Source organism: Balaenoptera physalus (genome assembly GCF_965194825.1).
Source record: "Balaenoptera physalus genome assembly, chromosome: 15".
Lineage (NCBI taxonomy): Eukaryota > Metazoa > Chordata > Mammalia > Artiodactyla > Balaenopteridae > Balaenoptera > Balaenoptera physalus.
The window spans coordinates 66,417,384-66,444,265 of record NC_138894.1 but is presented as its reverse complement, the minus strand read 5'-3'; the positions used below and the strand labels follow the sequence as shown (position 1 = coordinate 66,444,265).

At 39.7% G+C, this 26,882-nt stretch overlaps 1 protein-coding gene and 1 pseudogene across 3 annotated transcripts in view; one reads left to right on the top strand and one right to left on the bottom strand.

The window, feature by feature from the left end:
• SOS1 (SOS Ras/Rac guanine nucleotide exchange factor 1) overlaps positions 1-25,257 on the bottom strand; it is a 148,325-nt gene extending 123,068 nt beyond the window's left edge. The window contains exon 1 of one of the 2 annotated variants that reach the window (XM_082427659.1): positions 22,459-25,257. In XM_082427659.1, coding sequence (XP_082283785.1) covers positions 22,459-22,545 — 87 coding nt within the window. In that variant the 5' untranslated portion in view covers positions 22,546-25,257. The remainder of the gene's footprint in view (positions 1-22,458) is intronic. The other variant, XM_082427660.1, reaches the window with a different exon arrangement.
• LOC309644241 (ubiquitin-ribosomal protein eS31 fusion protein pseudogene) lies at positions 153-4,012 on the top strand (annotated as a pseudogene). Its single transcript has one exon. The product of its transcript is annotated as a ubiquitin-ribosomal protein eS31 fusion protein pseudogene (transcript).
• Positions 25,258-26,882: the final 1,625 nt, after the last annotated feature.

Here is a 26,882-nt window from a genome sequence, read left to right as displayed (position 1 = left end):
GCTCCGCAACAAGAGAGGCCGCGATAGTGAGAGGCCCACGCACCGCGATGAAGAGTGGCCCCACTTGCCACAACTAGAGAAAGCCCTCGCACAGAAACGAAGACCCAACACAGCCATAAATAAATAAATAAAATAAATAAAAAAAAAAAAACTGACAACCAACCAAAAGGATGCATGCACCCCAATGTTCACTGCAGCACTATTTATAACAGCCAGGACATAGAAGCAACCTAAACGACCACTGATAGAGGAATGGATAAAGAAGATGTGGTACATATATACCATGGAATATTACTCAGCCATAGAAAGGAACAAAATAGTGCCATTTGCAGAGACGTGGATGGACCTAGAGATTGTCATACAAAGTGAAGTAAGTCAGAAAGAGAAAAACAAATATCGTATAAAATTGCTTATATGTGGAATCTAGAAAAATGGTACAAATGAACTTATTTACAAAGCAGAAATAGTCACAGATGTAGAGAACAAACTTACGATTACCATGGGGGAAAGGGGGAGGTGGGACGAATTGGGAGATTGGGACTGACATATATACACTGCTATGTATAAAATAGATAACTACTGAGAACCTACCGTATAGCACAGGGAACTCCACTCAATGATCTGTGGTGACCTAAACGCGAAGCAAATCTAAAAAAGAGTGGATATATGTATACGTATAACTAATTCAGTTCGCTATACAGCAGAAGCTAACACAACATTGTAAAGCAACTCTACTCCAATAAAATTAATTTTTAAAAAAATCAACAAACATCTAGCAAGACTGACAAAGGAAAAAAAGTGAAGACACAAATTACCAACATAAGGTATAAATCAGGAATGAAACATGAATATCTCTACACACCCTGCAACTACAAAAGGACAGTAAGGAAACACTATTCAAATATTTGATAAACATAATTTAGTGCTATGAATAATCTCTTTTAAAAGTTTGTTATTAGGCAACTGTTTGAAAATGTTAAATGCTTTGTATGATTTAATATTTTGATTGAACATTTTCTTCAGAGAGCTATAATAGCTAGAAGATTATAATTTTCATCATAAAACCATGAAGAATGCTTCATCCTTATACTGTTGGGGTGTCTAGGGGAGCCTTTCTAATCCTAACAACTCGTCACAAACATATATTGATGATTTAGAAGAAATGAACCAATTTCTCACAAAATGAAACAAAACAAAAAACTACCACAACTTACCCAATATGAAGTAAAAAATTTGGATAGTCCTACACCTATTAAATAAATAAATTGAATTGGTAATTTCAAAACATCCAAAACCTCTCCAGGTCCAGATGGTTTCACTGAAAATTACAGCAAACTTTTAAAGAATTAACACCAATCTTCCACAATCTCTTCTAGAAAATAGAATTGAAGGGAATACTTTCAAATTCATTTTATTAAGCTAGTATTACCCTGATTTTAAAAAAACACAAAAAAACAGATAAACACAGAACAAAAAAGGAAAACTACAGACCAACATCCTTCATAATTACAGATCCTTAACAAAATATTAGCAAATCAAATTTGGCAATATACAAAAAGAATCACACACTATGACCAAGCAGAGTTTATTCCAGGGATGCAGATCTAGACCAGTATTCTAAAACCAACCAATATAATCCACCACATTAAAAAGCTAAAGAAAAAAACCACATAATTCATCTCAATTGAGGTAAATAAAAAGAGTATTTGACAAAACTCAGTACCCATTCATGTGGGAAAAAAAACCTCTCAGAGAAAGAGGAATAGGAGGGAACTTCTTCAACTTGATAAAGAGCATCTACAAAAACGTATACTTAACTTACACTTAAGAGTGAAAGACTGAACACTTTCCCCTTAAAACTGGGGAAAAAGATATAATGTCCACTCTCAACATACTCATTGAACATAGTGCTGAAAAGTTCTTGCCAGTGCAATAAAACAAGAAAAGGATATAAAAAAACACACAAATTTGAAAGGAAAAAATAAAACCATCCCTATTTGTCAGCTACATGATTGGGTAGAAACTGCAAAGAATCTACAAAAGCAAAAAAAATAAAAACCTAGAACAAATAAGTGAATTCAGTAAGGTCATAAGATACAAGATAAACATGTAAAAAAATCAACTCTATTTGCAATGAACACATGGACATACAAAATAAAATAATGATAATAAAAAAACCCCCACAAACCCAAAATATTAGGTGCAAATCTAACAAAACAAGCACAAGACTTGTATGCTAAAAATGGCAAAATATTGATGAAGGAAACCAATCTAAATACAAATGAAGAGACATTCTATGTTCATGGAATGGGAGACTCAACATAGCAAGGATGTCAATTCTCCCACTCCCTCATATTAATACATGGGTTTAACACAACTCCTACCAATATCCCAAGAAAGGTTTTTTATAGATATTGACAAGATTATTCTAAAATTTTATATGAAAAGGAAAAGTAACTAGAATTACTAAAATAATTTGGGAAAAGAATAAAATAGAAGGAACCATCCTACCCAATTTCAAGACCTATTTTACAGCTATAGTAATAAAAACTGTGTAGCATTGGCAGATAGAGAGAAACACATGGAACAGAAGAGAGAACCTAGAAATAGACCCATAAAAATATGCCCAGTTTTTGACAAAAGTACAAAAGCAATTCAATGAAGGAGGGACTGCCTTTCCAACAAATGGTGCTGGAGCAAATGGACATCCATAGGCAAAAAAATGCACTTCAACTTAAGTCTCATACCTTATGCAAAAATAACTCAAAATGTATCATAGACTTAAATGTAAAATGTAACACTATAAAGCTTTTAGGAAAAAATACACATGAAAAATTTCAGGATCCATGGATATTCAAAGAGTACTTAAGACTTGACACCAACCAATAAAAGAAAAATACTAATAGGGACTTCCCTTGTGGTCTAGTGGGTAAGACTCCATGCTCCCAATGCAGGGGGCCCAGGTTTGACCCCTGGTTGGAGAACTAGATCCCGCGTGCATGCTGCAACTAAGAGTCCGCATGCCACAACTAAGGAGCCCACATGCTGCAACTAAAATGATCCTGCACGCTGCAACAAAGATCCCATGTGCCACAACTAAGACCCAGCGCAGTCAAAATAAATAAATAAAATAAATATTTTTAAAAAAGTAAAATACTGATAAATTGGACTTCACCAAAATTTAAAACTTTTGCTCTGAGAAAGCCCCTGGAAAGTGGATAAAAAGACAAGGTAAGTAGTGGGACAAAACATTTCCAAGCCACAGACCCAACAAAGGATTAGTATCCAAAATATATAAAGACCTCTAGTAAAAGAGCAAACAATCTAATTAGAAAATGGGCAAGAGACATGAAGAAACATTTCACTCATATGTGATAGGACATATATACAAGTTTTTGCTACAAGTGTTTATAATACAAAAAGACAGAAAGTGACCTCAATGTTTCTCAATAAGGGACTAGTTAGCTTTTGGATCTGCCATGTGCAGCAGAACTGCCGCCAAGGTGCAGATTTTCATGAAGACCTTCTGGGGATGACCATCACTCTTGAAATTGAACCCTCAGATACAACAGAAAAATGTAAAGGTCAAGATCCAGGATAAGGAAGGAATTCCTCCTGACCAGCAAAGACTGATCTTTGCTGGCAAGCAACTGGAAGATGGATGTACTTTGACTACAACATTCAAAAGGAGTCCACTCTTCATCTAAATGTTGAGACTTCGTGGTGGTGTGAAGAAAAGGAAGAAGTCTTACACCACTCTCAAGAAGAACAAGCATAAGAGAAAGAAGGTTAAGCTGGCTGTCCTGAAATACTATAAGGTGGAGGAGAATGGCAAAATCAGTCACCTTCATTGGGAGTGCCCTTCAGATGAATGTGGTGCTGGAGTTTTTATGGTGAGCCACTTTGACACACAGTATTGTGGCAAATGTTGTCTTACCTATTGTTTCAACAAACCAGAAGACAAGTAATTGTACACTGGTTAATAAAAGACATGACCTAATTAAAAAAAAAAGAGAGACTAGTTAAATTATAGCACAACTAAATAATAGTATGTAGCCATAGAAAAGAATAAAGGTGATAATCTTAATTGCTAAACAAACATATTGATAGCCTTCAACAATCAAAAACAAAACCAAATAAAAACAAAAACAAACAATAAAACAGCAAGCCCTGGGGAAAGGGAAGAATCTGATTTCAATAGTTACCATATTATAGTATTCAAATGCCCAGTTTTAAAAAAAGAAAAAAAATCACATAGCATACAAAACAACAGGAAAGTATGGCATGTTCAAAGGAACAAAATTAACTGAGAGAAACTGGCTAAGGAAGCCCAGACATCAGACTAACTAGGCAAAAACTTTCAAACAACTGACTTAAATATGTTCCAAATGCTTTTTTTTAAAAAAGTAAACAAAACCTAAGGGACCTGTGGGATAACAAGTAGACCAGAACATGCATTATGGGAGTCCCAGAAGGAGAGAGAGAGAAAGGGACAGAAATAATATTTGAGGAAATAATGGCTGAAAACACCCCAAATCTGATGAAATACATTAATCTACAAATTCAAAAAGTTCAATAAAATCTAAGCAGGATAAATTCCAAGAAACACACACCAAGGCACATTATAATCCAATTGTCCAAAAACAAAGACAAAACCCTAAAAGCAGCAGGAGAAGCAACTCTTCATGTACAAGGGGTCCTCAATAAGATCAGCAGCTTATTTCTTATCAGAAACCATGGAGGCCCAAATACAGTAGGATGGCATATTTAAGTGTTGAAAGAAAAAAAATGTCAACCAAGAATTCTATATCTGGCAAAACTGCCCTTCAAAATGAGGTACAAATTAAGATGTTGCCAGATAAACAAAAGCTGAGGGTGTTCACTACCATCAGACCTGCCCTACAAGAAGTGCTAAAGATAGTCCTTCAGCTGAAATGAAAGGACACTAAACAGCAACTCAAAGTCATATGATGAAATAAAGGTCTCTAGTAAAGGTAAATACACTGGCAAATATAAAAACTAGTATTACTGTATATTTGGTTTCTAACTTCACTGTATTTCCTATAGGATTTCAAAGACAAATTCATAAAAAATAACTATGAGTCCATGATACTGGATACACAATGTATAAAGATGTAATTTGTGACGACAGCAACATAAGGGGGTAAGACTGAGCTGTATGTTATTGAAGTTAAGTTCATATCAATGCAAACTAAACTGTTATAAATTTAGGACATTAAATGTAATTCACCACAAAGAAAATATCTAAAAAATACACACAAGCGATGTCCCTGGTGGTCCAGTAGTTAAGACTCCGCCAAGTTCTATCTCTGGTCAGGGAACTAGATCCCACATGCCACAACTAAGAACCCACATGCCACAACTAAAGATCCTGCATGCCGTAACTATGACTCAGAGCAGCCAAATAACTATTTTTTTAAAATACACACAAAAGGAAATGAGAAGGAAATCAGAATGGTTCACTACAATAAACTAATTAAAAAAAAAAAAAGAAAGCAGTATGTAATGGAGGAAATGAGCCACAAAAAAGGTATAAAATTTCACAACAAAAAAGCAAAATGATGGCAGAGATCCTTCCTTATCAGCCATTACTTTAAATTTAATTGGGTTAAACTTTCCAATCAAAGCCAGAGATTGGCAGGATGTATTAAAAAACATGATCCAACTATATGCTGCCTATAGAGACTCACTTTATACACAAAAGTATAAATTGTTTCAAAGTGAAAGAATGGAAAAAGATATTCCATGAAAACAGAAAACAAAAGGGTATTAGTGTGGTTATTCTAATATCAGACGAAATAGGCATTAGATCAAAAACTGTTACAAGAGACAAAGAAGGACATTTTATTTTGAAAAAAGGGTCAATTCATCAAGAAGATAAAACAACTGTAAACATATTTGTTAACATATACACACCACTATATATAAAATAGATAACCAACAAGTACCTACTATATAGCACCCAGAACTACAGTCAATATCTTGTAACAACCTATAAGGGAAAAGAATCTGAAAAAGAACACATACACACACACACACACACACACACACACACACACACACACACATAATTGAACCACTGTGCTGTACACCTGAAACTAACACGGCATTATAAATCAACTATACTTCAATAAAATTTTTTTAAAAAACAAATAAATAAATATATACGCACAAACAACAGACCCCCAAAAGACATGAAGTAAACGTTGACCAAATTGAAGGGAGAAATATTAGTTCAATACACCAATTTCAATAACAGAACATCTAGATAGAAGGTCAATAAGGAAGTAGAGGACTTGAACACTGTAATCCTAACAGACATATACAGAACACTTCACCCAATAACAGTAGAATACACACTCTTCTCAGGTACATATGGAACATTCTCCAGGATAAGCCATATGGTAGGCCACAAAACAAAGACTCAATAAACTTAAAAAGACTGAAATCAGACAGAATCTTTTCTAAGAATAAAGATAGAAATCAACAGCGGGAAAACTGGATAACTCACAAATATGTAGAAGTTAAACAACACATTCTTAAACATCCAAAGGTTCAAAGAAGAAATCCTAAGGGAAATTAGAAAATACTTAGGAAAAACACAACATACCAAAACTTACAGGATACAGCAAAAGCAGCACTTGGATGGATATTTATGGCTATAAATGTCTACGTTAAAAAAGAAAAAAGATATCAACAACCTAACTTTACATGTTGGGGTACTAGAAAAGAAATTAAACTCAAAGCTAGGAAATAATAAAAATTAGAGATAAATGAAACAGAGAACAGAGAAACAATAGAATCAATGAAACCAAAAGCTGCTCTTTGAAAAAAATCAGCAAAATTGACAAACCTTTTATAGATCATCTAAGAAAAAGAAAAGACAAAAATAACTAAAATCAGAAATGAAAGTGGGGACATTATTACCACTGCCCTCACAGAAATAAAACAGATTGTAAGAAAATACTATGAACAATTACACACCAAAAAACTAGATAACATAGAATAAATGGAGAAATTCCTAGAAACACACAAATTAACCTAAACTGACTCAAGAAGAAATTTTTATTTATTTATTTATTTATTTATGGCTGTGTTGGGTCTTCGTTTCTGTGTGAGGGCTTTCCCCAGTTGTGGCAAGTGGGGGTCACTCTTCATCACGGTGTGCGGGCCTCTCACCATCGCGGTCTCTCCTGTTGCAGAGCACAGGCTCCAGACGCGCAGGCTCAGTAATTGTGGCTCACAGGCCCAGCCGCTCCACGGCATGTGGGATCCTCCCAGACCAGGGCTTGGACCCATGTCCGCTGCATTAGCAGGCAGATTCTCAACCACTGTGCCACCAGGGAAGCCCCAAGAAGAAATTTTAAATCTCGACATATAACAAGAAATCAGTAATCAAAACCTGACTCAGTAATCAAAACCTTCCAACAAGGAAAGATGCAGGACCAGACAGCAGCACAGGTGAATTTTACCCAACATGTGAAGAATTAATACCAATCCTTTCGAACACTTCCAAAAAAACAGAAGAAGAAGGAACAGTTCCTAACTCATTCTGTGAAGCCAGCATTACCTTAATACCAAAGGCAGATAAAGACATCATGAGAAAATTACAGACTGATATGCTTTATGAGTATAGATGCAAAAATTCTTAACAGAATACTAGCAAACTGAATCCAACAGCATATTAAAACAGCATCTTAACCAACTGGGATTTATCCCAAGAATGCAGAAGCAATTCAACATTAAAAAAAAAAAAATCAATATAATAGACATTAATAGGATGAAGGAAAACACACATGATCAATTAATTCAGAAAAGGCATTTGACAAAACCCAACATCCTTTCATGAGAAAAACACTCCTAAAACTAGAAATAGATGGGAACTTCCTCAACATGACAAAGGGCATCTATGAAAAACCCACAGCTAAACTGAAAGCTTTCACCCCAAGATCAGGAATAAGACTAGGATGCCCACTTTACCACTGCTATTCAAAACTGTACTAGATGTTCTAGCCAGAGCAATCAAACAAGAAAAAGAAATAAAAGGCATCCAAATGGAAAGGAAGAAGTAAAACTATTTTTATTTGCAGATGACATCATCCTATATGTAGAAAAGTCCCAGAGAATCCATAAGAAAGTTACCAGAGCTAGTAAATTAATTCAGCAAAGTTGCAGAACAAAAATCAACACAAAAAAAGCTGTTGTGTTTCTATACACCTACAATGTACAATCTGAAAAGGAAATTAGGAGTGTAATTCCATTTAGCAACTAAAAGAATAATAGCATCTAAAAGAATAAAATATCTAGGAATGGATTTACCCAAGGAGGTGGAAGTATTTTACCCTGAAAACTACAATATATTGCTGAAGAAAATTAAAATAGACCTAAATAAATGGAGAGACATCCTGTGTTCATGGGTAGGAAGACTTTATATTAAGATGCCAATACTAACCAAAATAATCGACAAATTCAATGCAACTTCTATCAAACTCCAATAGCCTTTTTTGCAGAAATGGAAATGCCAATTCTCAAATTCATACAGAACTGCTGAATAGCCAAAACAATCATAAAAAAGAAAAACAAAATTGTAGGACTCACACTTCCTAATTTCGAAATTTACTATGCTATGCTACAGTAATCAAAACAGTGTGGTACTGCCATAAAGATAGACTCATAGACCAATGGAATAGAATAGAGAGTCCAGAAATAAATCTATACATCTACGGTCAACTGATTTTTGACAATGATGCCAAGTCTATTCAGTGGGGAAAGATCAATCTCTTCCACAAATGGTGCTGGGACAACCAGATTTCCATATGCAAAAGAATGAATTCATTTCCACATCTGTGGAAATGAATTTTCCACAGATTTCCACATGTATTCAGTGTGAGTTCCACCTAACTCACACCAAATACAGAATTTAACCCCAAAAGGACAAATGACCTAAATATAAGAGCTAAAACATAAACTTCTTAGAAGAAAACTTAGGGGTAAATCTTCATGATCTTGGATTTTGCAATGGATTCTCAGATATAACACCAAAAGCACAAACAATGAAAGAAAAATATAGATAAACTGAATTTCATTGAAATCTAAAACTTTTGTGCAAAGGATTATCAAGAAACTGAAAAGACAGCTTTTTGGTTGTGTTTTAATGGGAGAAAATATTTACAAATCATAGAGCCGATAAGGGTCTAATATCAAGAATATACAATGATGTCCTAACATTTAACAACAAAAACACAAACAACCTAATTTTTAAAATGGGCAATGGACTTGAACAGACATTTCTCCAAAGAAGATATACAAACGGCCGTTAAGAACATGAAAAGACGTTCAACGTTATTAGTCATTAGGGAAATACAAACCAAAACACAATGAGGTATCATTTCACATCAACTAGGATGGCAATTAAAAAAACAAAACAAAACAGAAAATAACAAATATAAGTGAAGACGTGGAGAAATTGGAACCTTTGTACATTGCTGGTAGGAATGTAAAATTGTGTGACTGCTGTGGAAAGCAGTATGACAGTGCCGCAAAAAGTTAAACATAGCATTACCAAATGACCCAGCAATTCCACTTCCAGGTATATACCCAAAAGAATTGAAAACGGGAACTCAAACAAATACTTGTATACCAATGTTCACTGTAGCATTACTCACAATAACCAAAAGGTAGAAACAACCCAAGTGTCCATGAACAGAGGAATGAATAAACAAAATGTGGTATACACACACAATGAAATATTATTCAGCCTTAAAAAGGAATTAAATTCTGATACAACATGGATGAGACATTATGCTAACTAAAATAAATCATACACAAAAGGACAAATATTGTATGATTCCACTTACATAAAATATCTGGAATAGGCAAATTCATAAAATCAGAAAGTAGATTAGAGGTTACCAGGGGCTGGGGGAGGGGGAAGTTAGGAGTTATTGCTTAATATGTACATAGTTTCTGTTTGAGGTGATGAAAAGTTTTGGAAATAGATAGTGGTGATGGTTGCACAACCTTATGCATGCAGTTTTTGGCACTGAATTTACACTTAGAAATGGTTAAAACGGTTAATTTTATGTTATACATATATATTTTTTACCACAATAAATAAAAGAAAAAGTTATTAAACACATGTACAGAAATCAGAATCCTATCAAAGTCCTTAAACAAAACAGCTGTGAATGCAATTATCAGTAAGTGCATTCCATTACAAACTACTGAGCCATATACAGAAATCAATTTACTTGCAAATGGTTTACATTGTAAGTAAAATAGAAAATGGGACTTATCTATATAGAAAGGGAAAAGTTTGTTTCAGGAATTATAAAAGAATAACTGGAATTTAAGTTAGCTTATTACAAAAAGTCTCTGCTAATTTAAAACTCAACTTACTTTTAATTCCAAGACTTATTTATTTTTTATCTGTTTTTTAAATTTTTATTTTTAACCCTGAACCAAACTTTCTGTATACTAGGATTGGAGTGTTTTAACACATATGGGAAGATTACAGATTTTCTTTTTACCACCATATACAAGTTTCATAAAAGCAACAATTATGTTTTATTTTTTAATTGTCCATAATGTTAGCCATACAATAAATACTCAACAAATTTGGTGAATAAAACCAAACCAGTCAAAATCAGCAGGAAAGTAGCATTAAGGAAACTCTTTTCAAAATCATCTTCCCATTACAATTTTAAAATACCTACTTTAAAAATAATATCTGAGTAATTCAGGGTCCATAAAACCAAAACTTTAAATTACTTCTTTTCTCCAGTGTATGCCCCCTTCCCCAACTCCAATGGGAGATTTCCAGAATTTGACTTTATGAGTAATTTCTTTTACTGATTTGTGTTTGTCTGCCTGAGGTAGCCCAGTCTAGAAAGGAAAGTCAACAAGCATTCATCTTCATAACTGGATGGTTGGACTACTCAAGGTACTGCTGAAGTGCCTGAAGTGCTCCTGGTTCACTAGTTCATATAGTAATAATACAGGTATCATTTGCATTGTTTTCTTTCATCTTTACTGCTTTGTTTGTGGTTTGGTACATTAAAGGTTTAATTATGAAATAAACTTGAATATGAGACGCAAACTTTATTTGATAACTACCAAAGCAAACTGTGTGCTATTAATATCAATGACAATTAAGTTTTGACTTTTAGAACTCATCCTAAGGTATTTTTTTCTTAAAGCATAAGGGGTTTGGGGGGAACAAATCACCACTTTAACTGAGGGAATACTGTAATTAAATTCTCCCAAATCAGGCAATTTATAGCCACAGAGATGACCCTGGATGGCTATGAGAATGAGCCTCTCAGATCTCTGACTCCAGGGGAAATACTTGACCGTGGGCCCCAGCTGCTGCACGCTGAAATCCATCACTGTGCATGGAGGCCACACTTCTCACTGGCTGCTGCCAGTCAAAGAGCACCATAGGCATACTAAGGCAGCCCTAGTCCTGGGAGATGAGGAATTTTTGTGATAGGCACCTTTGGCTCAAGGACTTCTGAGGTCTCGGTGAACTTCCTTAGAACTACGACACTTTCATCCAGACTTCCTTCCTTACCTCTCTCCTTCACTTGGAGTCAGACTTACATCAGTCTGACAACTCTCCTTGCCTCTGTCCTCATTTTCTCTCACAAGCACTTCTCCTAATAAATTTCTTGCATGCTTAATCCCATCTTGGCATCTGCTTCTCCCTTGCAGCATTATACTTTTTTTTTCTATTTTGCCATTTCAAATGAATTATTTGTTTCCCTATTTGCTAAAATAGGATACACCAAACATGACAATTCCAATGCCTTTTGACTGGTAAAGATCTCAACTAACTCCTGAGTAAGTATATTCTTGAGGGGACAAGATCAGAACTACATACAATTCAACATATGTACTGAGCACCTGCTATACATGAGAAATATGCTAAGCATTACAGGGAATACAAAGGTGAGTAGGATCCTATCGTGCTCTCAAATAGCTCCCAATATAGTGGTGGAGAGAAGCCACAGATACAAACTTTAAAGGGCAGATTATCATTAAGTACTAAAGTTGAAGTATAAAGTACTAAAGAAATTAAGAGATTCATTCTACTTAGGGGATGGAATTGTAGTGGAAAGCCTTTGTAGAGGAGACAGTATTTGAAATGTACATTGAAAGACATCATCAGGGCCTTCAGGTTGTACCTGCCTGTAATTAATAAGGACAATCCAACAAAGATGCCCTCCATGCTTGCACGCTTGACTACCCACAATGTGTAAATTCCTCCTATCACAATTCTCTCACACCTTCTCATTCCCAGAGTACTGATGGTTTCTTAGTTCCCCTCCAAAGGTGTTCCTCTCCCAGTATCCCCCCTTTCATCACCATTACCACTTAGACTCCTAAGCCAGAATCCTGGGAATCAGCTTTGACTCCTCTCACTACCCTGTCATTCAACTACCAATCTACCTCTAAATCTAAAATTTGTCCACTACTTCCCTGGTGGTGCAGTGGTTAAGAATCCGCCCGCCAGTGCAGGGGACATGGGTTCGAGCCCTAGTTGGGGAAGATCCCACAGTCCACGGAGCAACTAAGCCCGTGAGCCACAACTACTGAGCCTGCGCTCTAGAGACCGCAAACCACAACTACTGAGCCCGCATGCCACAACTACTGAAGCCTGCCCGCCTAGAGTCTGTGCCCCGCAACAAGAGAAGCCACCGCAATGAGAAGCCCGTGCGCTGCAACGAAGAGTAGCACCCGCTCGCCACAACTAGAGAAAGCCCACGCACAGCAACGAAGACCTAACGCAGCCAAAAATAAATAAATAAAAATAAAATAAAATCTGTCCACTTTTCTTTATCCCCACAGCTACTGCCCTAGTCAAGACCACCATCATCCCTTCCATGAATTGCTGCAAAAGTCCCCTAACCTACCTTCCTGCCTACAGTTCTACTGCCATTTAATCCAGGCTCCACAGAGCAGACAGTGATCCTTCAAAATTCATATCTAATTATCAACATCCTGCTTAAAACCTTTCAGTGGTTCCTCACTGCTCACAAGATAAAATGCAACAATTTGGTTCACAAGACCTGGCCCCATGCTCCAGACTCCAGCTACTCAGAATTCCTAAGATGCTGAGCTCCTCTTGGACTCCAAAGACTCTTTGGACCACAAACCCTTGGAACACACTTCCTCCTCATCCTCACCTGGCTAACTCCCACTTCCACTAAAATGTCACTTCCTTCACTCCCAAATATAAACATACAAGGATAGTCTCCTAGCTTCCTATTGCCATCCCAAGGCCATTACTTCTCAGCCCTTTCCTTTATGGTCTATGCTGTCTTTTCATTAACTACCACCTTTAAAATTATTACTTTTTTATACAGCAGAATCCTTTCGTCAAATGCAATTCTACACAGAGCCCCAATATGTAAAAGAGTTAAGCTTCTCAGCCTAACTCAAGGAGTTTCAAAACCCTCTTCATTCAGCCTCCTTCTCTCCTAAGACACTGCTTCCCTAAAACCTAAGGTGCAGGACAATTAGAACACCATTGTCTGTATTATACTGCCTACTCAAAGGAAGAAACACAGTACAGTGGAAAGAGTTGTCTTTTAAGCTAAATAGACTTAAGTTCAAATCTTGATTCTACTCATTAGTCACAAGATCTTGAGCAATTTGCCTGAGGATCCATTTCCTCATCTGTAAAACTCAGCTGTAAAAATCACCACCTTGAAAAGTCAATGGGTAGAACAGAGATAAGTATGTAATGTACCAAGCATAGTGCCTAGAATACTGACACAAAGCAGGAAATCAATAAAATACTATCTGCTATGGCTTATCCAGGAAATGTAGGTTAACGTTCAAAATCAATTAATGTGATTTACCATAATACTGACAGAATAAAGGAGAAAAACCTTATGATTATTTTAAGAGACACAGAAAAATCATTTGACAAACTTCAATATCCATTTATGATTTTAGAAAACCCCAAAACTCTCAGAAAACTAAAAGTGGAAGGGGAAATCCTCAATCTGATAAACAGCATCAATGAAAACTAACATCATCCTTAATGGTGAAGTAAGACATGCTTTTCCCTTAAGAATGAGAACAAGGCAGGATGAGCGCTCTCACTACTTTGATTCAACACTGTAATGGAAGTCCTCCTAGTCAGTAAAATAAGGAAAAGAAATAAAGAAATAAATACCAGACTCTATTTGCAGATGACATAATTATGTAGAAAATTCTATAAAGTCTATAAAACAACTACGAGCAAGGTCAAAGGATACAAGATCAATATACAAAAGTCAGCTACATGCTTTTGTTTTTTATTCAGATAGAACATCTTCATTAAACAACTTTTTTGAGTTTCATAATGCCTTTCTTTTTCATGCATTTTCGGCATACTGAAGGACTCGATGCATATTTAAGGACTTCCAATTGATAACAATATAAAATTTCTGAAATTCCCTCTCTCTTTCCCTTTAGAAGTCTCCCTCCTTCATCTCCCATTTGGACTAAATTCTCTCTAGGCCTGGGCACATCTGTCACCCTGCAACTTCTCTTTATTGCTCTCCAAATTTTCACCTATTGTTTATATACTTGTAGCAAACAACTGGAAAATAAAATTTTAAAACAATTTACAATAGCATCAAAAAACAAAATATTTCAGATTAAACATAACCAAAGACACGTAAGACTTCTACACTTAAAGTGTTTCTCAGAGAAATTTAGAAGTCTAAATAAATGGAGACCTATACTACATTCATGAATCCAAAGATTTGCTATTGTTAAGATGTCAATTCTCCCTAGTTATCTACAGATTCAATGCAATTACAATTAAAATCTCACCAAGATTTTTTGGTAGAAATTGACAGAATGGTTCAAAATTTATATTGAAATGCAAAACCTAGAAACAATAAAATAATATTTTAAAAGAAGGAGGACTTACACTACCTAACTTTAAGACTTACTATAAATCTACAGTAATCAATGGTGTGATATTGGGGTAAAGATAAACAAAACACCAATGGAATAGAATGGAGAGTCTAAAAATATATATATATTTATTTTAAATATATTACATATTTAAATATACATTTACATTAATATATATTATATATATTCATTTAATTTTCACAAAAACAACAACAGAATCCAACAGGGAAAGGAAAGTCTCTTTGAAAAATAGTTCTGAAATAACTAGATACAAGCATAAAAAAATGAATCTCAATTCTTACCTCATATCATACACAATTAATTTGAAATGGACCACAGATTATGTAAAAGCTAAAACTATAAAGCTTTTAGAAAATAGCATTAGGACCATGTCTTCATGACTTGGTGGCAGGCAAGGGGTTCTGGGACAGGGCGCAATAACCTTAAAAGAAAAAAAACCTGATAAATTTGACTCCATCAATATTAAAAACTTGGGTTCATCAAAAAGCACCATTAGGAAAATGAATAGACAAGCCACGGGCTAGAAGAAAATATTCATGAAACATATATCTGATAAAGGACAGTTAACCAGGATATATAAAGAACTCCCACAACTCAATACTGTAAAGAAAAACAGCTCAATTTTTTAAATGGGCAGCAGATTTACACAGACACTGCCCAAAAGATATACAAATAACCTACAAGAACATGAAAGAGTGCTCAATATCATCAGTCATCAGGATATAGCAAATTAAAACCACAATGAGATACCACTACACACCCACCACGACTAAAATTAAAGACTAATAACACTGAATACCAGCAAGGATGTAGAGCAACTGGAATTCTCATACACTGTTGGTGGGAACATAAAATGGTACAACCACTTTGAGAAAAGGTCTGGGAGTTTCTTATAAAACTAGCGGACACTTACTCTATGAGCCATTTCTCCTGATATTCACCCTAGAGAAATGAAAACATTTCTACAACACAACCTGTATAAGAACACTCATGGCAGCTTTATTCATAATGGCCCCAAACTGGAAACGTCCCTGGTATACATCCATTTGATAAACTTTTGACATGTTCACATGATAGAAAAAAGGACTGAATTCTTCATAAACACAACCTCAAAAGCCTTTCCAAAAATATATACTGTACGATTCTATTTATATGATATCCTAGAACAGATAAGATTAACCTATGGTAGGATGACAGAAGATCAGAAGAGCAGTTGCTTCTGGAGGTTGGGGGCAGGAACTGACTGAGAAGGCACATGAGGGAAATTTCAGGAGTGATGGTAATGTTTGATATCTTGGTAGAGGCTTAGGTTGTATTCATTTGCCAAAATTCATTAAATGGTACAATTAACATTTGTGTATTCCATTATATGTAAATTTTACCTTAAAAAAAGGAACTGCAAACAAATACTGAACTCTAAGTTAATGACATACATGCTGAAGTGTTTAGGGGTAAAGTGTACCGATGTCCACAACTTACTTTGAAATCCATCAAAACATAAGATTGATTGGTGGATGGACAGAGAGATGGATAAGCATGTGATAAAGCAAACAGTAAAATGTAAATTATAAAATCCAGGTGTAAATTGTAAAATAATTCCTTACCTGCTCCCATTACCCTCCTCTTCTAACTCATTGAGATTTCTAATCCGTGGAGCTCTCATTTACACCTCCATTATCTCTCTTATAGCTTAACTTCCAATCATCTGAAATATCTCTAGTCTCTTCGTCTCTACTGCAGCCACCTGCAACCAACTATCCTTCTCTACCCATTTACCTAAACTGATGAGTGCTGCCCGAGGAAAATCTCACAACCACTAGACCAATGAACGCTACTCCAAATTTGTAACTTCCACACTCAGCACTGCTGAGCAATTCCTTTCTAATTCACTGGTTGGCTCCTTCTCCAGACTCCACAGCAGCAATTCCAAAACTGGATTATGCTTCTAAACTCCTTACTCATTTCTCTTTCCTCATTCTATGTAAAGTATCTTGCCTTTTATTCCATCATGAACATAGTGGCTACTGAGCATGAACTACCTGCTCCCCAATCTACAAACCCATCTTATCTCACCTCCTCCCACCTCAGAAGAAAGGATGTCATCACTCCTGCCAGAGGCAGCGGATCATCATCAATACTGCTTAAAAATGCAGACTCTGTAACCAAGTTATCCTTTCCAAACCTCAGTTTTCTCTCATAAAATAGAAACGGGCTTCCCTGGTGGCGCAGTGGTTGAGAATCTGCCTGCTAATGCAGGGGACACGGGTTTGAGCCCTGGTCTGGGAAGATCCCACATGCAGTGGAGCAGCTGGGCCCGTGAGCCACAACTACTGAGCCTATGCGTCTGGAGCCTGTGCTCCGCAACAAGAGAGGCCGCGACAGTGAGAGGCCCGCGCACCGCGATGAAGAGTGGCCCCTGCTCGCTGCAACCAGAGAAAGCCCTCGCACAGAAACGAAGACCCAACACAGCCAAAAAAATAAATAAATAAATAAACTAATTTTTAAAAAAATAGAAACAATAATAGTATACTGTGAGAATTAGAGAACACATGCAAGGCACTTAAAATAGTACCTGGCAAATAATTCAAGGCAAATCCCATTGCTGTGTTCCTGAGCTCATCTTGTTCAGTATCTTCACTAGCATTCTCTATCAGCTCCTTCCCCAAAGCCTCCTAACATAAACAAGTTTCCATCACCTTCAAATAAAAAACAAGTGTCTTCCCCAACTTGAATCCCCTTCTTGTCACAGAAGTATCTCTTTTCCCTTCATTTCCAAGCTTCTAGGGGAAAAAAAAAATCTGAAAAAACTCATCTGTTCTTGCTATTCTTTTTCCATGCTCTTCCATCTTCTATTCTCACACCGAAACTGCTTGGACATAAGTGACCCCTAAGCTGTCAAATCTAACATTTTTCAGGCCCCTTATTTGACTTTTCTATAGCCTGACACAGTTAATGACACTTTTCTTGAAACTCCTTCCATTCTCAGCTTCTCAGACACTAGGGTCCCATTCTCTCTACCTGACTCTTTCCTTCTTAATCTCCTTTACTCACGCCTTTCCCTCTGCTCTTCCCCTACACCCTACTGTCCATTCTATTTCCCCAGTTCTGATGCCAGCTTTATTTCATTCTTATCTCTAATCATTTTCAGTGGGTGGTCTCATCTACTTTTTTTTAACACCTTCTTTGAGGTACAATTAACATACTATAAATTGCACATATCTGAGCTGTATAATCCATTAAATTTTAATATATGTATACTCTCCTGAAACTACTGGTACAATCAAGACAAATGAACATAAAAGCCTCCCCCCAAAATAACTACTGACTTGCTTTTTGTCACTGTGGATGCATTTTCTAGAAATTTATAGTATATATACTGTGGTGTTTTTTTGAGGGGGCAGGGGGTGGTTTCTTTGGCTTCTTTCATTCAGCTTAATTATTTTGAGATTCAGCAACGCTGCCTTGTATATCAACAGTTCATTCCTTTTTACTGCTGAGAAGTATTCCAATGTATGGCTATATCACAATTTGTTTATTAATTCACCTGCTGATGGACATTTGGGTTGTTTCCAATTTTTTGCTGAACAGGACTGCCATGAACATTCATGTGTAAGTCTTTCATAGGATATAAGCTTCGTCTATTCTCATGGCTCTACTTACACACCTGGAAGTCCCAAATCTGTTTCACCAGATACCAATAACCAGTTGCCAGTTTGACAAGTCCACCTGGATAACCCAAAATGACTTTTAAATCAACAAGTTCAAAACTCATCTTATAATGCCACTCTTTCCACCCCAGCAGGTTCTCCTCCTACATTCTCTATCCTGACTAAAGGCACTCAAACCAGAAACTTAAGAATCCTCCTACTCTTACCATTTCCCTCCATCACTCAGTGAGTTACTAGATCCTGTCAATTCTGCCTTTTAAACATCTCTCAAATAAAATCCATCTCCACACTTCCATCCTAATTCAAATGCATATCATCTCTTGGCTGGACTATTAACCCTAGCCTTCTTCTAACTTTTCTCCTTACCCTGGGTCTCATTATTCTCCAATCCATTTTCTATTCTATGGCCAAAGTGGATTTTCTAAAATTGAAATTTTATGTTACTCCCCTATTTAAAATTCCTCAATGCCATCCATCCCCTCAAGATAAAATTCATACTCCTTAGCTTAACATACAAAAAATTCTCCATAAATCAGTTTCCTCTCCAAACTCATCTTCTGCCACTTCCCATCATGTTCGAACTTAGTAATTTCTGGGTGATGTCAATTACCTTTTAATCCTTAGTGCTGAGAGCAATACTTGGTCTGCAGTAGGCACAATATGCTTATGCAATAGATAAGGTAGGACCTAGACTAACAGATATATTGAGACCTTCTGGGGATTTTCAGGAATAGTAGTAGTCCAGTCTGGCTGAAGCATAAAGTATAGGAAAGACTATGGTAAGCAATCCATCCAGAAAAGCAGGATGAAACCAGACCACAGATCACCATCAAGTCTATTCCAAAGAATATACACTTCATTCCATGCCCTCAAAAGACATCAACGGTTCTGAACAAGAGTGTGACACATTCAGAAGTGTCCTATAACTTCTGAAATTTGAAAAATAGATAAAGGAGAGGTGAGGGGCAGTGAACTCAGTAAAGAGGCTACAGCAGTAGTCTGGGAAAGGGGACTCAAGAGCAGTGGGAGTAGGGGGGAATAGATTAAAAGAACATGTCAAGGGGAATGAAGCTACAGGCTCTGACTGGGTGTGGGCAGTAATAAGTCATCAGAAATGACTCCAAAGTTTTGAACCAGTCAAATAAAGTAATACAGCTAATAAATCAAGATGAATTTTTTTTTAATAGGTGAAAGGGAGGGAGCTGATCGTTTTGTTTGGGTTTTCCCTACCCATTCATTCAAATTTAAGCGCCAACCAGGTGTCAGGCACTGTATACATGGAGGATAAAACGAGGGTAAAATATCATCCCTGTTCCCAAAGACCATCCAATCTAGTTGGGGTGGGGAACTTAAACAGGAAAAAAATAGGAACTTAAAATTAATTGTTAAGTGCTAGGCTAGGGTGCTAAAAGAATATTTAGACTGAAAGAAAGACTATCCAACTCAGGCCTGAGGATCTGAGAAAAGATCTGAGGTCTAGAGAGCCCAGAGGATGAGTGGTGTTAGGCCAGGCAAAAGGCCGTCCAGGTGAAGAAAACAGCATGTTCAAAGAGCCTCAGGTTAGATAACACAAGTTGATGCATCTGCAAACAGTACAATAAGTACAATAAGTCTAAAAGAAGATATGGAGATATCCACAGGAAATGTCTAACAAGCAGATGAAAATGCAGGTTTTGAGCTACCAAATATATTTTCAACCTGTGGTGGCTTAAAATCATCTTTAGTGGATATTTTAAATAAGAATTGGGAGAATCTCACACATCAGCGAGATTGTGTACACTTCCACCTTCTCCCATCACTTCTACTGTCAAGCAAGGGTATCTCTGCTTAAAGTCAAAGCGGGTTTATATAAATAAGCAAAGAGGACTGGTGGGGACTGTGGAAAATCTGAGATAGATAGATGCCTTGTCTAAAGAGGGCAGCAATTTACTCAGCTCCAGCAGCTTACTGCCTTGCTTGAATGCTGGCCCAATGTGGAGAGATCTTCTTATTCTCCAAGAAAAGCTCAAAATTCAGATTTTATGTAATATCTCCCATTTGAAAATACTGGCATCTGATTACATTAAAAATAAAACAACACTATGCCAGCCAAAAAAAATGCTTCTGCGGACAGATTTCAGCACAGGCCACCAGTGTGGCAGAGTTAGACCTGGTCTGCTAAATCCTTCAGTGCTCTTTTCACTATCTCATAGGACCCTCAACTGATAGGGTTTCATGGTGACTCCCATGGAATAGGAGCTGCTTGCTTCCAAGCGAAACAGCCCCAAACTGATAGTGCTTTATTAGTTCTTTTATATATTTTCAATAATTTTTGTCTCTTCCCCACCCCATCCCCACCCTGGTCAGGATACCTGCTTCTAGCATCACTGAGACTTCCTCCTCCCCTTCTATTACAACCTAAGATGGCAAGCTTGCAGGTAAAGCAAAAGTAAACAGAGTGAGAGCCTGACAGGATTTCTAATGAATAAAGCAGGTAAGGCATATGGCAAAGATTTGGTTTTCTTAGAAAACAATTATCACAGAGATATCTGTGACTAGTCAGACACCTGAGCAAAAAAGTCAGTGACTTATATTTGAAATATATGAGCAAATTCTGCTAACAAACCAAATAGGTTCCATTGTGAGCTACCAAGAGGGGGAGAGGGAGAACAGCACAAAAGGGAAAGTAAAAGTTGCTGGCCTTTGAGAAATATCAGATACCTCTTAAAACACAGTTTTTTAAAGTATAAATGTTTAAAAGAAAAGGTACACTATAACCTCAACTCTCAGTGAGGAATAAAAATATTTTTTAATCAGATAACATGAAACATTCTTCGAGCAACAAGAAATGCGGATTTAGAAACATTATTAAAAGAGTAAAGCTATCCCTATATTTATAAGAAGTAAAAGGAAAACAAAAAATAATCTGATAGTTTTTAATATTCATTCAGAGATCAGTTGCTGATGTTTTAGTGTATTAAATCACAACGTTGCTTCAGAAGCTCTGAAAATGTTAACAACATTTCCTAATTATACTAAAACGGATAAAAGTACAGATCACGGGGTATATAACTTTAGATAACAATATGGCAAACTCAAAGAAACAAAGAACTGTTAAAATGTCTAATCAACAAACCGAATGACAGTACCAAGATTTTGAGAGAGAGACAGACAGACAGACAGACAGACAGACACGGGGGGGGGGGCGGGGAGGGAGAGAAAAAGAGAGAGAAAGAGAGAAAGGAAAGGGAAGGAAGGAAAGCAAGCAAGGAAGGAAGGAAGGACAGTGGCATGTGCACCCGCCCCTGTGAATCGGAGGAGTCGGGGAATTCAGGGGAATGAAGAGTGATTACAGAGGACGAGCAAAGCAGGCCCTGTTCCTGCTGGCAGGCGAGCTCTGCAATTACTTAGAGCAAGCATTATGGCCAGAGCATTCTGGAGCCCACTTAGACGAGCAGACTGGACACCTAAAACCGGAGGCTGACAGCAGCTCCGGGAGAGGAACGAAAAGGGGGAAAAGTGGCCTGCTTTGACCTCCACTGAAAACGGAGGCTCCTCCAACTCTCGTCTCTGAATCAGGGGCAGGGCGGTAAGCTCTCAGCGGTTGGATTCTTCGGACAAACTCTCCCAGGCTCCCTGCGGCCTTCCCACACACCACACCGGGTGAATGTCAACACGGAGAGCCAGCGAGTGTAAGGGAACCTCTCGGTGTGCGCCGTCCTTTCTGGGAGGCGGTGAGACCGGGAAGAAAGACGGCTCCGCGCGCGCCCCGCCTCCCAGCCCTTCCCCAGCCCCGGCCCGGCGCCCTCGCAGGGGGCTGCAGCCGCGAAGCGGGGTCTCGCGCGCTCCTCACCTTTTTCAGCGCAGGCACCAGCAGCCCGCGCCACTTGGGCGCGTTCTCCTCGCTGAAAAACTCGTACGGCAGCTGCTGCGCCTGCATGGTGCCCCCGGGGCGCCTCCGGGTTGGGAGAGGGGCGGCGGCGGCCGGGCCAGGGAGCCGCGAGAGGGCGAGCTCTTAGCGCGGAACAGGGCCGCGGCCCCACCGGACGGCCCGGCCCCCTCGGGGCGCCGAGCGGCCGGGCTAGCCCCGGAGAGGGAGCTGGGGGGCGAAGCCCGCGCCCGGCCACCCACCCGACACGGGCACCAGCCGCGAAGAGCGAACGCAGCCCGGAGGCGGCGGCGGCGGCATCCCGCACCACCGCCCCGGGGCCGGGCCCCCACTCCTCCCCGGCCCGCTGGCGCCGCCCCGGGTTGCCCTCCGCCGCGGTCGCCGCCCGCCCGCCTGCCGGGGCTGCGCTCCCGGGCCCGGCCTGGCCCCGCGGCGGAGCCGGCGGCTGGGGGAGGGCGTGTGGACGGACGCTCCGGCCGCGGCGCCCTTGCGGCAGGGACCCCGAAACGCGAGCGACCCGGGGCGGGGCGGAGCTGGGCGCGGGGTGTAGCGGGGGAGGGGAAAGGCCCGAGGTCGTTGTTGGGGAATCCGGCTGCCTGAGGTGCCGCCGCGGCCGCCGCCGACGCCGGTGTAGCGCTAGAGCTTCCTACTAGCGAACTGAACCTGCCTGCTACTGAGCATGCGTCGCCGGGCAGGGCCGGTTCGCTCCGGGTTTTCCGGCTCCCCAGCCAAGGAGGAGGGAAGCGCGAGCGAGCGAGGGAGGGCGCCCTGCCGGGCTGTGGCTGCGCCCCCGAGGGCTGCAGGGGGAGGAGCGATAGGGCCCCGAGCCGTCGAACCCCCGGCCGAGTGGGGCCTGCGGGGTGGGGTGCGAGCTACGGTGGAGCGGCCCCCATTGTGTGGTTGGGCCGAGAAGGATCCCACCCCTCTCTCGGAGTCCCTGGGCCTTTCGTTTCGGAAAGGGGTGTGTATCTGTGTACTTTGTTCCCGAGCGTGAAGATAAGGACTGCCCAGAGCATGCAACGTATAGTAAACAGGCTGGACAAAAGATAGGTGCCTTTCTCACGAAACCTACGGCATAATAGAAGTGATCGCAATGTCTCCAATCGGTCTTTCCACATCACCAAGAATAAAACGTGTACGTGTAATGTTGTTTTTGTGTGTGTTTTTAAATGCAATATGTTCATCTTTGAAACCCGTTTCAAATATGAACTCCAATAATCACTTACCTCCAGTGGAAATTGACACCTCTCCTGCAGCTCCCAGATCCCAGGAACACTTTACTCAGTGCTCTCTCCGGGCATTTAGCTTAACGTGTTTTGTATCTCTACAAGGCTCTTTCCACTAGATAACAAACTCCTGGAAGGCAGATCTTTTTCACCAGGGTTAGGGGCTCTACACAGAATAGGCACTTAGTGAATGTTTGTGGAATGCTAAAGGAGCATTATCTGTAAATTGTTCCTCCATCCCAGGGATGCAGGTGTTTGCTTTTAACAGTGGCACTGGGTGGCTGGCGCCTCATGGTTTACCATTACCACTTTTTGAGCATAATCTCATTTAATCCTCGGAGCAATCCTATTGTTTTTGCATGACAGTTTAAAGAACCAGCCTGAGTTGAAATTGATACTGTACCCTGCTATTTCAGAGAACAATAACCAAAATCACATAGATGAGAAATGTTTAAGCAGCGGTTCTTAATCTCTACGGGACCTCTTTGAGAATCTCATAAAAGTCTTGGTTCCTTTCCTTTAAAGATGTACACATATGATTTACATTTAAAAATTCTCCACACTTTCAAAGTGTTCAGAATGACATTTTGAAAATCATCCATAAATCCTCTGGGTAAAAAGAGGCAAAGTAACCATAGCTTAGAGAGGGGTTGGGGGCAGGAGAAGGGGTGTCAGAGGAAAACATGACAGCCATTTTCAAATCTCTAAAGTAATGATATGAAAAAAAATATATGATATGTGATAGGGTTTTGTGTGATTCTAAACGATTGAATTAAGATCAAGCCTCTGCCCCAAATTATTCCTGGGCTTCCTACTGCTCTTAGAATACTTTTCAAACTTCCTACCATGACCCACAAAACATGTATCTGGCTACTGTTTACATTCTCAACTTTTTCTCACCATTCTCAACGTTGGCTCACCACATTCCAGTCACACTGGCCTTCTGTCTATTCCTAGAAAACACCATCCTCTTTCCTGCCTCAAGGGCTTTGCTCTTCTCTCAGCCTGTAACTCATTCTGCTCCTGTTCACTTGGCTGGTTATAAACGTCACCGCCTCCAAGAGGCCTTCGGTGATCACGCTAAGTAGTTTCCACCTATACTTTTCTCCCATAAGCCTTGGCTTCTTTCTTCGCAAGCATAAATCACGGCCTTTATTTTTCGTTGTTGGTCTCCCCCCACCCCGCCGCCCCCACCGTCTGGAATGTAAACTCCAAGATCAACAATCTTACGTGTTCACTCTAGCTCATCATTGTATCCCCAGGAACTACAGCACTTGGCACATAGTAGGTTCTCAATAAATACTGTTGAAGGTATGAAAGTTGAATGGCGGAAACTTTCAGGAAGACTACGTAATCGGAGTTGTCCTAAGAAACGGGTGATCTTCTGGGGTGTGCAAGTAAAAACCGTACATTCGCTCACTCGGGACGACGGGGAGGGTTAAGAGGTGGGACTTGATGACCTCCAATGTCCCCTTCAACTCCGAGTTTCTGATTTGACTGCAGAGGTAAACAAGCCTTAGAAACATGGATTAAAGCCCGGCTGGGCATGCTTAGCGGCCGGGGCAGGTTTTCACTAGTATGTACGTTTGGCTGCAGACTGACAGCAAGCAGCTGGAGGGAAACTGCAGAGAGGAGACTCGGCTCTCCGCAGCTAAGAGACCTAAGGGGAGTGGTGTTGGGTTCGGCGCCGCTAAGGTCAGGGAGCAATCGAGCCCCTCTACACCGTTTGCTTGTATCTCTTGGGCCAAATCAAAACCTATGGGCGTGCTGCGAGAGAAGACGACCGTGGCGGACTCAGAAACTTGCTAGTGGAGACGCGAAAGCCCCGTTAGCCCCTCAGTGGCAACCGCTGACTGTGGCCCCGCGGCGCAGGCGCAGAGGTTCCGTTCGCGCCCCACCTTCGACTCTAAAGAGCCAGGAGCCTGAGCGGACGTGACGCACGGGGGCGCGTCCAGGCAGGCTAGCCGAGTTCTGAGTGCGTCGAGTCAGCACACGGGCAGCGGGAAAGGAGGCGGAGAGGACTTTTGGGCCGACGGCGCGCCCCCTGCAGGTGGGAGTGCAGCACTACGCGCTTTGCCTCGCGCCGCACCCGGACGCAGTCACAGGGTTCCCTGCCCGGGTGCAGCCGCAACGATCTTCCTGAAGCAAACTTCAGATGCAGTTACTCTCCCGTTCGAGTCTCCACTGTCATCCCAGAATAAAGTCCAAAGTCCTTAGCTTTGTATTCATGGCCTTGCACAATGGGGCCACTACTTATCTTTCCAGGTATAGCTCTCACTCAAAATGAACTACTATTGCCTCCTATAAAACCATTCTTGTTTCTTGCCTATTCTGTTCCATCTGCCTAGAATGCCCTTCATCATCTTCCTCCAATCCCACCACAGCTTCACCCCACCTCCCATATACACGCTCACCGTGAAATTCTTATCCACGCTGTCGCCGCCAGCACATATGCCGCCTTCTTTCTGAAGTCTTTTTCAGCCCCCATTTAGGATTCCTCCCCTTAAACTTTCGAGTCCAATAGGCATAAGAAGCAGCAGTTTCAGCCATCAATAAAGTTAAGGTCTTCTCTTCCAGCAGCATATCCTCTCAATGCTTCCCCTCACCCTGGCTTTCTTCCCAATCCCCACTTTCAATTCCATTTCTCCAATTATGTCCCCAGAAAAATACACCAGAGAAAGCAGTGGCTGATAAAACCACTGGACAACCATCCTTTATCACCTTTAGTTAATACTTTGATCCTCCCTTCTCCCTCTCTCTCTCTCTCGGGCAAAGATGGTGGGGAGCAAGGTAGGTACAATTAGAAGACATGATCAAAAGCTCTCCAAGATATTTAGGACTATTCCTGGCACTTTTTTTTCAGGATCCCGGCAGAGTCCAGTTTTTGGCAAATGTCTTTTTCCAGTTGATTCAAGTGGTAATGTCTCCTCAAACTGATTGCACCCCAATCCAATTCAACTTTCATTGAATTCCCAACAGTTTGTCATGGAACCTGATAAACTGGTTCCAAACTGTATACGGAATAGAAAAAAAAAAGTTCTTCTATTAAAGAGCAAGGTAGGGGAACTTGACTTACCAGATATGAAAACATTACACAGCTAGAGTAATTAAAACAACGTGGTATCAGAAAAGGAACAGACAAACATACCAATGGACCCATCT